Source organism: Rhipicephalus microplus, chromosome 9 (assembly GCF_043290135.1).
Source record: "Rhipicephalus microplus isolate Deutch F79 chromosome 9, USDA_Rmic, whole genome shotgun sequence".
Classification (NCBI taxonomy): Eukaryota; Metazoa; Arthropoda; class Arachnida; order Ixodida; family Ixodidae; genus Rhipicephalus; species Rhipicephalus microplus.
The window spans coordinates 12,746,685-12,762,275 of record NC_134708.1 but is presented as its reverse complement, the minus strand read 5'-3'; the positions used below and the strand labels follow the sequence as shown (position 1 = coordinate 12,762,275).

Genomic DNA, 15,591 nt, shown 5'->3' with positions numbered 1-15,591 from the left:
GTAAGCTTGTGCACATCGTCCCACTTGTTGTGCTTGCTCACCCGGTCGTATTCGTCGAGCCAGTCTTCCACATCTTTGTCATCAGTTCCACTGAAGGTAGGCGGATCGCGTTGCCGAAAGGAGCCGAGACAGACAGGAGCTGCAGTAGTTGGAGCCGAGGCGGCCGCCTGCTTGGAGGCAACGTACGGTTTCGCAATTCGAGGATTAGGCGTTACCCAGCACTCTCCACCAATTATAATGAGGCATTTTAGAGTGGCACTCTTTATAAAACAGGAGAGCGGTCACGACACGTCAAGCGGTAATGGCGGAACAAGTCAGAGTACCCAGCCAACCAAACGTCGTCGTCTTCACTGACTGAGTCGTACCCCCTGCCTTTCTGAGTGGCACTCATCTTCTTCACTACAGTATGTATATGTATTACCAAGGTATAATGCACAATTTGCACACATGGCTCAATTGACTTCGGGAAGGCATCAGTTTTTTTGGGGGGGGGAGGGGGGGGAAGCGGCGGGGGCGGAGAGCTGCATCGCAAAAACACCTATATGATGATTTCTTTCGTTCGCTCACAGAATCAGACACAATGGCACTTGGTTTGTTTTCTTAAGTTATGCACTTATATATTTCCATGAGTAAATGCCAAGAAAATGAAGCCTACAAACTTGCAGTTATATTTATCTCCCTAAGCAAGTGTTGAAAGACTCATATAGAAGAAGTAGAAAAAACAATGTTGTTTGAAGGCTACCATGATGTGCGAAAGATAGCGCTTACTACGACAAATAAATATAAAACTTTCCTCACCTCCCACCGCCTGTAATTCGAGAACAACCAATGCGATTAACGCAATTTGAAAGCATTTAACCTCTAATTACACTCTTCCCTACACTCTTTCACAGGCACAATTTGAAGCATTAGAAATAAACACTGAAGTAGACCAAGCGAAACGTGTGCCTAACCTCATTAAGAAGCACAGACATGTAGCCAATGATTGCAAAAGGCTTCAGTGCAGCGTCGGGTTCAACTCACTGCTGAACACTGAGACCACACGTTTCGGCTTTCGCTGGTTAACCATTTGTACAGAGTGCTTGGCCGGTGATTTTTTTCTTGCTCCTATCACTTGCTGAAGCTTATACATATTCGTACTAATAACCTTGAGAAAAATCGAGTGGTGCGACCGTTCGACTATTGTGGAAATGATGGGAAGTAGACAGTTAGGATCAAATTGCGTTGCGAACTGCCTACGGGTGTTCTCAGTTTCAATTTGATTCTGCGCGCAGCAGCTTCACCCGGTCTACAGTGTTCACAGGCGTGCGTATATGTGCGTGTCGGGGAGCGGCGCAAGGAACGGTATCTTGTTGACAGTGGTGGGAGCATACTTGCTTTCCTGTTTTAGGTAACGTTGCACATATACAGTTGCTATTTGATAGTTTTGGGAAAGTGTCGTTCATGTACTGATCCCCATTAATGTATAATCCGAAACTTACCAAGACAACTGCATAGATTTCACTTCATTGTCTGTATAATTACGTCTTCCCTAGAAGCACTCAACGTGGCTGCCAAAACTACGACGAAGCTACGTGAACGCCCCTCAATGATCGCTCCTCCCGGCATTAAAAAGATCTCCTCTGCTCTGCACTGAATGGTCTTTACCGCGGAGTGAGAGATCCGTTGTGTAAGAACCACTACTTTCACAATTTTTCTGTGCATGAGCACACGTGCCTGCTGTTGGTATAACGAAAATGCGTCTATTATTTACAGTTTTATACAGTATTTTTATCTCCATAAATTGACGATGCATATTCCGAGTTCAAAACGCATATTTACTTTCACCATTAAAAAATGTTTTTTTATTATTTGCTAGTGCCATATCTCGAGAAGATTTTCTAGCAGCACGCCATACCCCAGTTCAGTAGAATTCGTCCCGGTTTTGTGTTGATATCGAGGTCACGCAGAGTTCCTGCAATCAGCTTTATATTTGGAAGAATGAACCTAGTCTTTATTGAGAATAAGTTCATGTCACTTTGGTTCGTTCTCAGTGAAAGAGCGCTGCAAATGCCAATCACCCGAAGCAGATACAAAGCTTCGACTTTCCATCAGTCCCATTGCGGTAGGAGAGTCTGGTGTGGTAGGAGAGTTGGTACACAGCTGGGAATCTAAGAACCCAGAATTCATAAAACACATACACAAGATGAAAAATAAGACAATCACACATGCTGGGGCTTGTGGTCATGTGTTTTTGGAGGCTGCAGGTTTCTCGATTCCAAGCCATGGTGACTGAAGCGCTGCTCAATTAGCCTCGCGTGCCGCACGTAGACATTTCAAAAAATAATTTGAGTGCAAACACACGCCACATGCACGCACACACACACCCAGACATCAAAGGCACACAGCGCTGTGTGTAATCTGTGGGTGAATGTGTCGTGTGTTTGTGCTCAAATTAACTTTTTGCAATGATCTACCAACTATAGCCCAAATAGAAGTTCTTCTACTCACGTAGACACTCACTCCAGATTCCACTCTAGGTTTTGTGTTACGAAATTTTACGCTGTAACTGTGGCCTTCTGTCGCAGGTCCCGTTAATTAGGGAGGCGATCGCCGGGCTAATTCCAAGGGCCGAAGTATCGGCCCCCCGAACCGCACCACGAAAGCGTGGACAATTTAGAAGTGGTCCTATTTGGCGCGAAAGCGGACGCCGGCTGTGACCCAAAGAACAAGTCAGAGCCGAGAGTTGATAAACAGAACAAAATTATATTCTCAATTATGGCAGATCAAAACGATACACAAGTATGCACACTCGACAATAGTTGAATACAATATGTCACCAACCAAACAATGTACTACACAGTACAATCAGCCACACTCGAAACAACGGACACGGACAACAATACACACTGCAATGCAGTCGCATGCATCGAACAACCAAGACACTTAAAGACTAAAGAGTTAGAAAACTTATTCAGTCCAAAGTTCTTCGAACAAAAGTCTGGATGATACTCTTCCGAGAATCACTCACTCAAAGTCCAGCGTTGTTGTCGTTCCGCAGCCCCCGAAGTTTCTCTTCCAGGAAACCTCGCGTCTTCAATTGGCCACTCTCCAAGCTTCAACCTTCTTCGCCGAAAACACGTCGGCTTCCCACACGCAGCTGTTGCCACGCGTCTTCGCTCGCTAGCGGTAGACACCCACTCTTGCCTGTAGCTCGAGTCTTCACCCCTCAGGTGGAAATCCTCTTCTTCTCCTCCTTTGTCACGTAAGACAAAAGGCTTCGCCCACAAGGCAGAACACCCTACGCACTCTGGCGCATACTTTCTCCTTCTCCTGCTTCGTCACTAAGGACAAAACCTTCACCGACAGACGCGGCGGCATACCCTACGCACTCTGGCGCTAACTTCCTTCTTCTCCTGATCTCCCATCTCGGATGCTCGATTAAATACCTTCCGCGCGAGATTCCAGAAAGTTCTCATCATTTCGTCGGCGCGATACGCAGCGAAGGCTGGGGAAAGGCCGAGACGGTACGAGGGCCGTCCGTGACGGATGACGCAACCCTGCATCACCACGCCCCTTTCAATCAAGAACGTTCCAGGGCTTGCTCGGGCGCCGATGAGAGGAGGTTCGTCGGCGAACCCACGCTTCCGAGGGGAGAGGGACGCGCGCCCGGGGAGTCTTTGGATGCTTGTTTTCTTTTTTTTTTTTTTATTGCTGACCTCTCGGCGCTTCGTTGCGAGAATTCGGCGGCGCGCTCTTTTTTGAGCGCTCGTTTCGTGACACCATCTCAATCGGCATCAGCAGTGCGCTTGCCGGTCACCAAGGACACTGTGATGTGAAAACGCTCGCTGACTTTTGTCGTTTTGGTAAAAGCGGAGATGATCGGTGTAGCCAGAGCCTTCAGTATTGTATGCCGTTGTGCAACTTTACTGCACGGGGTTAGCGCATTCACCATGGCGTCATGCGTTCGATGCTTTACCACTGAGCTACCACGGCGGCCATCCTCCCAGCCACTTTATTGGGTATATATGTGAATTTAAACGTGGGATGGTTAGTCAGCGCCATCTGTAGCCATGGCAGCAAGTGTGGCACACTATTTTTGTGAGCCTGTGTGGCATCACGTAGCCCGTGAACTTATTACGAGCTGGCAGCCGACCAATAGTCCCTCGTATACAACCTAAGGCAACAAGTCTGCCAGTACGAGACCCTGGTTAATGAATAGGGGAAAGAAGTATATACTTGAGGGCTCGTTTTTCCGTGTTTTGACACAATAATGAAATTTAACAGACAATAATGCCAAGGAAAGTATAGGGGAGGTTATTAGACCAAATTGTAAGGTAAATCTGAAGAAAGAACATATATATATATATATATATATATATATATATATATATATATATATATATATTTTGTAGTGAAGAAGATGAGTGCTACTCGGAATGGCAGGGGGTATGACTCAGTCGGTGAAGAAAACGACGTTTGGTTGGCTGGGTACTCAGACTGTTCCGCCATTACCACTTTTATTTATTTATTTATTTATTTATTTATTTATTTATTTATTTATTTATTTATTCAGGTTACCCCTAAAGGCCCTCTAGAAGAGGGTATTACATGGGGGGGGGGGGCAGTACAACATGGTTTACAGCAAGATACAGTGCAACCTGACAACCGCAATAAAGCGCAAACCATGAATACAGGCAGCAATTGCATGGCGTTATACAATAGTTAAAAAACGAAAGAAAACAAAACAACAAAAGCAAAAAATATTTAGTTAGTCACCGTAGTGCGCATGAGCTCTGAAAACCTTACCGAGTCTTTCTCGGTGGCAATATGTGCAGGCAAACTGTTCCACTCAATAATAGTGCGCGGGATGAATGACTGAGCGAAACGAAGTGTGCGAGATAGCGGGTGTTTGACTTTGTTAGGATGATCACGGCGGGGAAAGATGGAACAGACGGGTTCAAAGAAACTGTCATGTAATGATGGGTGATTGTAAAGTTCATGGAAAAGTGATAGGCGTGCATATTTCCAACGAATGGCCAAATCCTCTAGCTCAGCACGGTTTTTTAAGTTAGTTACGCTGGAATAGGTAGAATAATCTGAGTAAATGAGACGAGCAGCTCGGTTTTGCAAAGATTCAATATTTGATACGATGTAGGCTTGATGAGGATCCCAAATGGCACTGGCATATTCTATTTTAGGGCGAATTAAACTGGTAAAAGCAAGTTTTTTTAACTGCGATGGAGCCTGTTTAAGATTTCGTTTCAGTAACCCGAGAGACCGGTTAGCAGCTGCAAGAGTGACTTCTATATGATGGTGCCAAGATAGATTCGATTGAAAGTGGAGACCGAGGTACTTGTAGGTAGATGTTAACTCAAGTGTCATATTATTCAACGAGTATTGACTAGAAAAACGTGTAGCAGCGTTAGTAAAGGACATGCACTTTGTTTTAGAAACATTTAACGACATAAGCCAAGTTGAACACCAATGATTAATTTTGTTAAGGTCAGATTGCAAAGCTAAGCGGTCAGAATCAGAAGAAATGTTACGGTATGTTACGCAGTCGTCCGCGAAAAGTCAAACGTGTTAAGATAAAGAATTCGGTAGATCATTAATGTAAACGAGGAAGAGTAGAGGACCAAGAACACTGCCTTGGGGTACACCAGATGTTACCGGTAAAGAGGAAGAATAAAAATTCATAGCAAAGGTGAATTGAGACCTGGAGGAAAGAAAAGCTTTTATCCATGCAAGAACTATAGGGTGAATGTTAAGTTGTTCTAGCTTTAGAAGTAATCTGTGCTGAGGAACGCGGTCAAAAGCTTTAGCGAAATCTAAGAAAATGGCGTCGACCTGGCAACCAGCATCCATGGATTTATGAAGATCGTGAACGAAACCGGCAAGTTGGGTGTCGCATGAAAATCCTTTGCGAAAACCGCGCTGAAAATTAAAAATGATATTGTGACGTTCGAGATAGTTTATTACTTGAGTGTGTATGATATGCTCCATGAGTTTGCAAATGGTACTAGTTAAGGAAATGGGCCTGTAATTTAGCGGTGAGGAACATTCACCTGATTTGAAGAGGGGGACGACTTTAGCTGATAGCCAATCTTGGGGTAGAGTTCCGGTAGACAAAGACTGTGAAAACAGAGCGCATAAGAAGGGGGTGATACTGAATGATATAGATTTCAGGATTTTATTATTTAAGCCTATATTATCTAAGGTGGAAGAAATTTTTAGTTTCTGTAAAAGGGACAGAACACCGGCCTCACTGATAACAATCTCCGGCATGACTGGGCTGCTGAAACTATGCAATATGGGAGCGGATGAAACGTCTTCTCTGGTAAAAACTGAGGAAAACGCCTGGTTTAAGACATCTGCGCATTGAGATGTGGGAACTGAAACACCATCGTTATTGCTTAGGACTATATCAGGATAACATTTGGGGTTAACAACGCGCCAGAATCTGCGTGGACTATTTGCAAGTATAGATGATAAATCATGGTTAAAGAAATGGCGGCGAGTAGATTTCAAAAGCGACTGATATTCTTTATCGCATTTTTTGTATTTCGTCCAAGAGTTAAAGGTATCCTTTTGAAGCTTTCGACGCTTGTCGCGAACGGGCACCGAGTAATCGCGCGAGATGCTGAAGGGCGTGTTTTTTAGTTTAGGTCTTTTGTTCAAAATTGCTTCGATTTCCCTATCGTTGAAAAACTTGGCTATAATGGGTCTCTTTGCGGTCAGGACTTGACGTGTCCTGACCGCTCTCCTGTTTTATAAAAGAGTGCCACTCTAAAACGCCTCATTTTAATTGGTGGAGGTGCCGGGTAACGCCTAATCCTGGAATTGCGAAACCGTACGTTGCCTCCAGTTGCTACAATGTCCACGGACGACAATCAGCAGGCGGCCGCCTCGGCTCCAACTACTGCAGCTCCTGTCTGTCTCAGCTCCTTTTGGCAACGCAATCCGCCTACCTTCAGTGGAACCGATGACAAAGACGTGGAAGACTGGCTCGACGAATACGACCGGGTGAGCAAGCACAACAAGTGGGACGATGCGCACAAGCTTACTGTAGTCCAATTTTATTTGACCGACGTCGCCAGTCTGTGGTACCGTAATCACGAGGGAGACCTCCCCACCTGGTCGACCTCCCCACTTGTTTGGCCGTCCAGCGCTTCGCAAACTACGGGCCGAACAGCGCTTGCATACTAGGGCTCAGCAGAATGGTGAGAATTACACCAGTTATATCGAAGATGTGGTCGACCTTTGCCGGCGTGTCAACTCGGCCATAACAGAAGCCGAGAAGATCAAACACATCTTGAAAGCCGTGACTGACGACGCATTTCAGATCCTTGTCGCCAAAAGCCTGCAAACGGTAGCGGAAGTGATCCAACTTTGTCAGAGCTATGATGAGCTCTGGAAACAGCATGACACCACTCGTCGTGCCAGCGCGCCATGTGCAACAATCTCTGCTTTAATGTCGGCTGGCACTGCTAGAGACCACACCACTTTGCTTCTCGAGATCAAGCGATTTGTACGAGAGGAGGTCGCACGCCAGTTGTGCCTCGTGCCTTATACCTCCGAAGGTGCCCCATCTACTTTAGCGTCATCAATACAGCGAGTAGTCCAGGAGCAAGTGTCTGAGGCGCTACCAACAGCTCATGCACTACCTGTGGCTGCTCCAATGACCTATGCCGAAGCACTGAACAGAACCCGACGTCCGCCTGTCGCGAACGGCCACGTTTCTTTGTTGCGAACGCCTACGTCCACACGCCCCTTTGTCGTACCGACTGAGCCTATGTACCAGGCTGCCCGTCCTTTCTCCCGACCACCACCTCCGCGCTTTCAGAACCCTTGGCGCACTCAAGACAACCAGCCCATATGCTTCGCCTGTGGAATTGCGGTGCACGTGGCACGATTTTGTCGACGGCATGAGTTTTTCCTGCGTGACGACGTCAGGCCCAACAATTATGGTTTCCCGCAACGATCAGAGCCTGCTGTATCTGGTGACACTGCGACCATGGGCACATTTTCACCTCGCCGGACCTTCAACAGACACTGGTCACCTTCACCTCAATGCCGTTCCCTTTCCCCTATGCTACGTCGACCTCGCCCTGTCCCTGAGGAAAACTAGAAGCTGCAGTTCCGGGGGCAAGAACTGCGGATCTTTCGAACTCCACAAGACCTTGTTTTTCGCCGTCTAACGTCGTTGCTGTCTCCGTTGAAGGTATACCTGTTTCTGCATTGGTCGATACTGGCGCCGCAGTGTCTGCAATGACTGAAAAACTTTCCGTCGACTAAAAAAAGTCACAATGCCTCTTCACGACATCGTTTTGAGCACTGCGAGCGAGCAATGAATTCGCCCTTTTGCTGCATGCACAGCACGTGTCGTTATTGCTGACAATATTTATGTCGGCGAGTTCGTAGTGCTCCCGCGGTGTTCCCATGACATTATATTGGGCTGGGACTTTCTCTGCACTCATCATGCTGTCATCGACTGTGCTCGCGCCGAAGTGGAGTTCGCGCCGTTATGGGACGCTGCTTCACTCGACTCGTCCCTTTCACATGCAAAAGTTTTCGTTGCCACCGACACTTCGATAGCCCCGTTTTCATCCGCCCTAGTTCCGCTTTCCTGTGACGTCTCTAGTGGCTCAACTGTTCTTTTTACACCTTCTGAAACTGCTGCTCGCCGCAAGTGCTTACTGATTACTTTCGCCGTTCTGAATGTTCACGATGCATCAAGTGCAATTTATGTTTCAAATCTGTTTCCTTCGCCTTCCAAGTTACTGTGCGGAAAGTGCTTGGGCTTTGCCGATGACATTGATCCCTCGAGTGCACGTGTAGTTCCTGACCCCTCGACTACGCTACCTATTGACGCTGTTGATTGCTGCACGTCATCCTCTTCCCCATCATTCACCGACGCAATTTCGCACTGCATCGACACCAACCTTTCGGCCCAACAGCACACCGACATCATCGCCCTCCTCGAGCGCTTCCGCGCCAGCTTCGACCACCAGCAACTGACTTTGGGCCGTGCTTCCACAGTATCTCACGAAATCGACACTGGCCTTCACGCTCCTTTACGTCAGCGTCCGTATCGGGTATCGGCATCTGAGCGTCGCATAATCGGGGAACAAGTTGACATGTTGAAGCGAGGTGTTATTGAGCCCTCTAACAGCCCGTGGGCATCCCCAGTTGTTCTGGTCAAGAAAAAGGATGGCTCAGTAAGATTCTGCGTTGACTACCACCGGTTGAATAAGATCACGCGCAAAGATGTTTACCCGCTACCTCGCATAGACGATGCCCTTGACTGCTTACAAGGCGCGAAGTTCTTCTCGTCACTAGATCTGAATTCAGGTTATTGGCAGGTTCCCATGGCTGAGGCTGATTGCCCCAAGACGGCTTTTGTTACCCCTGATAGCTTATACGAATTTAACATCATGCCATTCGGGCTCTGAAATGCGCCTGCCACTTTCGAGCGCATGATCGACAACATCCTCCGTGGCTTGAAATGGCAGACATGTCTGTGTTATTTAGACGATGTCGTGATATTTTCAAGCGACTTTTCAATGCATCTTCAGCGACTCAAGACAGTGCTTACTTGGCTCACCTCCGCCGGTCTACAGCTCAACTTGATGAAGTGCTGCTTCGGCACTCGCAAACTCCTATTTTAGGCCGTGTTGTATCTAGAGATGGCATTCTTCCGTATCCGACAAAACTCCGTGTCGTTGCCGAATTTCCCAAGCCGAAGACCTTAAGAGAACTTCGCAGCTTCCTCGATATATGTTCATATTTTCATCGTTTTATTCGCAACTTCGCCTCCATCATATCGCCCTTGACTGACCTTCTTGCCGGCAACAACGACCTTTCTAGTTGGTCGTCAGCTGGTGATGATGCATTTGCCACACTCCCCCACCTTCTTACGTCACCTCCTATACTGCGACATTTTGATCCTCTTGCCCCGACGGAAATACACACGGATGCTAGCGGAGTTGGCCTCGGTGCTGTGCTCGCCCAGCGTAAACCTGGATTCGATGAGTACATCATCTCTTACGCCAGCCGGGCACTCACAAAAGCAGAAGCCAACTATTCAGTCTCCGAAAAAGAGTGTCTAGCCATCATATGGGCCATAGGCAAGTTTCGACCCTATCTTTACAGGCGCCCATTCAGCGTGGTTACAGATCATCACGCATTATGTTGGCTCTCCTCATTAAAAGATATCACCAGCCGGCTCGCCCGTTGGGCGCTTCGGCTACAAGAGTACGACATTCACGTCGTTTACCGATCTGGCCGAAAACATTCGGACGCAGACACTTTGTCGCGATCACCTCTACGATGTAGTGACAAGCCGCCGTCTTCGCCTGCCCCCGACGTATCTGCACTTAGTGTCAGCGACATGCTACAGGAGCAACGAAAAGATCCTTGGATCGCTTCACTTATCAACTTGTTGAGTCGAGCTCCCTCGCAAAATATCCCTAGAGGTATGCGCCGTCAAATATACCACTTCGTTATCAGAGATGGTTTGCTATACAGACGGAATTATCTCTCCGAAGGATGCCAATGGCTCCTAGTCATTCCTGTCGTCTCCGCTCAGACATATGCGCCTCCTTTCACGCCGACCCACAATGCGCCCATGCTGGAGTGTTAAAAACCTACACCCGCCTGTATACCACTACTACTGGCGTGGAATGTATCGCTTCGTTCGTCGCTACGTACGTTCCTGTCTCGCTTGTCAACCCTGGAAGAATCCTACTCCAAGTTCTCCAGCTCCCCTACAACCCTTACCTTGTCCTGCCCGACAGTTTAACCGTGTTGGTATCGATGTGTATGGACTTCTTCCGATTACACCGGCTGGAAATCGCTGGGTAATCGTCGCTATCGATCACCTTACACGCTACGCAGAAACTTCACAACTCTCTTTTGCGTCAGCCAGTGACGTCGGTCGTTTCATATTGCATCAGATCATTTTACGTCACGGTGCACCACACGAACTCCTGAGCGACCGAGGGCGTGTTTTTGTCGAACCCCGTCGAATCGCTTTTCAAGGAATGCCAAGTCATTCATCACACCACCACCGCATATCATCCTCAAACTAATGGCATTACAGAACAATTCAACCGTACATTATGAGATATGCTGTCAATGTACGTTGCAACCGATCACACCAACTGGAACAGTATTCTCCCTTTTGTAACATACGCGCATAGTACTGCTGTCCAGACAAACACTGATTTCTCTCTATACTTCCTCCTTTATGGTCGCGAGTCCTCTTGCACGCTAGACACCATCCTTCCTTACCACCCGGATGTTGCTGAGTCGACAACGATGTCACAAGCTGCTAAATACGCGAAAGAGTGCCGTCAGCTTGCCCGCTCCTTTACAAGTGCTGAACAGCAACGCCAGAAACACCACCGCGATAGCCCGACGCCTCCGGCTTCTTCTGCATCAGATGACCTTGTCTGGCTTCGCATCCCTTCAACCAGCCCTGGTCTCTCAACGAAACTGACGTACAAGTATGACGGCCCTTACCGCATGGTTAAGCAAACTTCACCCGTCAATTACATCGTCGAGCCGCTAGAGCAGCCCCATGATCAACGACGCCGTGGACGTGAGACCATCCACATAGACCGCCTAAAACCGTATTATGATCCCTCTATTGTCTCCTGTCCACGAGTCGCCAGGATGGCTCTTTCCCGGAGGGGAGGAAAATGTAGTGAAGAAGATTAGTGCTACTCAGAAAGGCAGGGGGTATGGCTCAGTCGGTGAACACGACGACGTTTGGTTGGCTGGGTACTCAGACTGGTTCCGCCATTACCACTTGACGTGTCGTGACCGCTCTCCTGTTTTATAAAAGAGTGCCACTCTAAAATGCCTCATTAAAATTATATATATGTATGTATATATATATATATATATATATATATATATATATATATATATATACAAATTATGGCGCGGCGGGGGCGTGCCTGCTCTGAAAACTTCTGCGGCGGCGCCAAGCGGCGCGAGGAATCCAGACGGCGGCGGCGCAGCAGCGCACAGCTGTAATTGACAGTGGAGCAAAAGCTGCAGAGGCTGGACTCTAGCAGATTCGTGTTGATGCGCAAGTAGTACAGCAGCTGGCGGCTAATTTTGGTTTTAATTGCTCACATCATTATTGCATTTAGAAAATTGTATACAAAAGAAAACATCTAGAAGGTTTAGAGTACATCTTAGAGCCATATTATGAATATTACTTTTCTTGGAGAACTAAAAAGCGTGTCTGCAGCCGCACATTTACCCATGGACGCCATATTTACTTTTAAAATCCGGCATAATAAAGTCATCTGCAGTAGCAGCGCTGCTGAAGCATAGCCTCCACAATTTACTCCGGGAACAGCTTGCAGCTGCAGTTGGTCACAGCGGCACGGTTAAGATACGAAAGATGCTTATTCTCACTGCACCCGGCTGTTAGACGTGACAGATGATGTACTTCAGCTGCAGAATGATTGTCGCCTTTATACCTAACTTAAGTCTCTGGTATATAAACAGCGCTCTCTGTGTTAATTTGGATCAGTGAGTAGCTTGCAACCTTTTGTTATAGTGAGCCAAGAGAATTGCATACGTCATAGTCCCAATAAGTCTGTTTCTACGCCCACACTTTAGATGTGTTCACGTGAATGGAGCAAAGGCAAGCTTTCTTTTCGTATACACTGTAACCTCGATATAATGAACCCAGACATAACGATACATCGGCTATAATGAAGTAAATAAAAAGTCTTGCAATAGATATAGTTTAAGTATATACCTTTATAACAAACTTTTTTATCTAACGAACTTATTTTTGTGTAAGATGCAACTTTGTTATAATGAGGCGTGAGTGTATTATAAAGCTCCAGCTGGAAGAACCATGGGAAGAATTATAATTTTGTTGGCAATAACATCAGTCCCTCTTAATTACCAAGTTTTAAAACATTGTAGGCTTTCCTTAGTAGGTAAACAAAACAAAGCGAAATGCAGCTCGCCACTCGCAGGGTACCTGTTTTCTCATGTCGATGATGTCCTGCTTGCGGATGAACCCATTCTCGGGGATGGTGAAGTTAGCAAGCTTGCACAGTACTGCAACATCAGGGTTCTGAGCGTTGCAGGCGAGTCTGACTGCCCTCTGTACCAATGAAGTTCTGTAGCTGCAAATGAATATAGAAAAAAATGAGAACTGTATTCAGTGTCTTAAATATAAACAATGCAAACACTACGTTTTCAGCATTCCCCTTAGAGTGCATAGAAGTGAAAAGATCACGCACAGAAATATCACAGTATATTCTCTTGTAAACTTTGTTTACTATGACTTTTTATTGAATATGTAGACATTCACAACACGAAATAATCGAATTCGGCTCTTGTTAGTGGCAAGTTGTTACTTTATCAATTTTTACTTTCGGTTTCATAATTTTTATATGGACATACTATTCCTTTCTATTTCCCCCAGCCATCTTAATCAGCAAACTGAATGGGAACATAATCGCAAGTGGCATCACACGCATGCGCAAAGTGTCAGCGCTGCAGATATGTCAACCAATCAACTTTAGTATAATCGTTAAACCTGAAAGATGGGAGGACTTCAACTCTGGGCTTCCTAATACGAAAGCTTGGCGCCCTAACCGCTACACCGCAAGTGCATTACTCTCAGGCTGGACAGAATACCTCGAAGAATGAACCACACGCAAGCACTTCATGACAATTGCATAGCTGCTTCAAAATAAAACGACCATCGCACATCTAGAGTCAAAGGTGACACATCCAAGTACGAAAAAAATACAACATAGTAAAGCATACATACGTTGAGTTTGTCCGCACACAGCACTCCAAAACGAGTGCCATGCAATTCTGGACACTCTCCTCCGTCTCCCACGAATTGTATTGTTCGCTCCAGCCTTTCCATTTAATAAGAAACCATGTCTTTCCCTGAAAAGTGAAGAAAATGCGTGAGTGAACTAGCTTCTAGCAAGACTGCCAGCAGCAAGGCAGCCCTGGCTTTATTTGAGAAAACCGCTTTTGACACTTTTAACACAAAAGTGTTTTACGGCAGGATCCACCACAGTTCCTCTGACGTATTTCTCTTACGTATGTGACGTTGTAAAGAAATGGTAAAGAAAAAAAACCTAGAAGAGAAAGTTCTATCGCTGGGAGTCGAATCTCACGCTCAAGAGTGTGCAGTGTGAACTGATTCGGCCACAAAGTGTACGTTCTTGAGCTCTTTAACAGCAGGCTACTTATACGCACCATTTGCCGCTAGTGATACGCCTGTAAATTGGGATGCGTGCGCGCTTTAATAGGGCATGGTGGCCTATGCGCCATGCTTACCTAGTGACGGGGGCAGTTTGTTCGTCTTTCGCTTTCGCCACAAGTATGCGTTGAAGTCGGAATACGAAGGTCACTACACTCACAGAAGCCACCACCCTTGCGAGAGGAGCGCGCTGCTCACACGCAAGTAACAACTCTGGCAGTTGTTAGTTCACGCTTGTCTTGTGTATACTTGTGCATTCATTCCGTGCACCCTTCTTTTGTGTTTGAGCAGAGCACTTGAATTGTCGAGTCGTGACAGTTGCTGGTTCGCGCTCGTCCTATGTCCGTTCTTTTTCGTGCACCCTTTCCGCCTGAGGTATGTGTTGCAAGTTTTGAGCAGCCTGTAGTTCTTCGCTGACATTACAATATGTTGATGCAGCATTCGTTCCTTCGACCTTGTGGCGAAATAACAAACAATAAATGCAACTACCCCTGTAAAGGCAAGTTTCACTGCCATGTTACACCGATTGCTATGACAGAGGAATCAGTCATGTTTTTTCACACATTATCCTCTTACTGGCTTGTTACAATACTCCATTGTTCTTGGAATTTGACACAAGGAAATTCATTTAGTTATATTCAGACCAAATTTTCAAACACGAATTCATATTACCTCGCCCTGCTACCACTTTTACTGCAACCTTTTCCTTCCGAGTTTTAACAGCACTGCATGAGCACACAAAAACCGCTAGCAAGGGCAACAATGCAGAGCAAGGTAGTGAAATCACTAGGGCAGCATTCGCACAAAAAGCAGCGGTAATGCAGAAGCTGTGTGCAAGACTGTGCACAGCTTGTTGGAAGCTTATAATATTATGACTTTGGTAAGTGTGAAAGGCAACAATGCAGTGTCGAATTCTCTAAACATTAGAAGCTCGTAGGATTTTGAGAAGAGAACAGCAGTGTTCCTGCAATGCTTCTAAAGAACCCCACTGTAACCCGAAAAAGGCTTAGAAGTTGGCTAGGACTACCATTTCTGGCAGGGTTAGTTGGCTTATATTTATTACGCCAACTTGCCTAGCTTCAGAATACTGTGAGAAAATGCATGTACCAAGTGGATACCTGCTTTGAATTCTTCGACAATCAGGATACTTCTAAGGAAATGGCCATAAAGCTTTTTTGAAGAGGCCTTAGATACCCCAGCGAGAAGTGACTGTTGGCATTGGCGTCAACACGAGCGATGCAAACAATAGTCATCACATTATGATGTTGCCAGAAGTTGTGACACCATCATGACATCACAATGTCGCGTAACCACGTCGCATTGTTGCCTGGTCGATGGTGGGGAAATTC

At 46.3% G+C, this 15,591-nt stretch overlaps 1 protein-coding gene across 3 annotated transcripts in view; it reads right to left on the bottom strand.

The window, feature by feature from the left end:
* LOC119163482 (histone-lysine N-methyltransferase SUV39H2-like) overlaps positions 1-15,591 on the bottom strand; it is a 38,747-nt gene that overhangs the window by 20,286 nt on the left and 2,870 nt on the right. For all 3 annotated transcript variants that reach the window (XM_075873144.1, XM_037415485.2, XM_075873145.1), the window contains 2 exons: positions 13,796-13,920; positions 12,995-13,142 (listed from right to left, as the gene is read on the bottom strand). In XM_075873144.1, the coding sequence (XP_075729259.1) occupies positions 12,995-13,142; positions 13,796-13,920 (273 nt within the window). The remainder of the gene's footprint in view (positions 1-12,994; positions 13,143-13,795; positions 13,921-15,591) is intronic.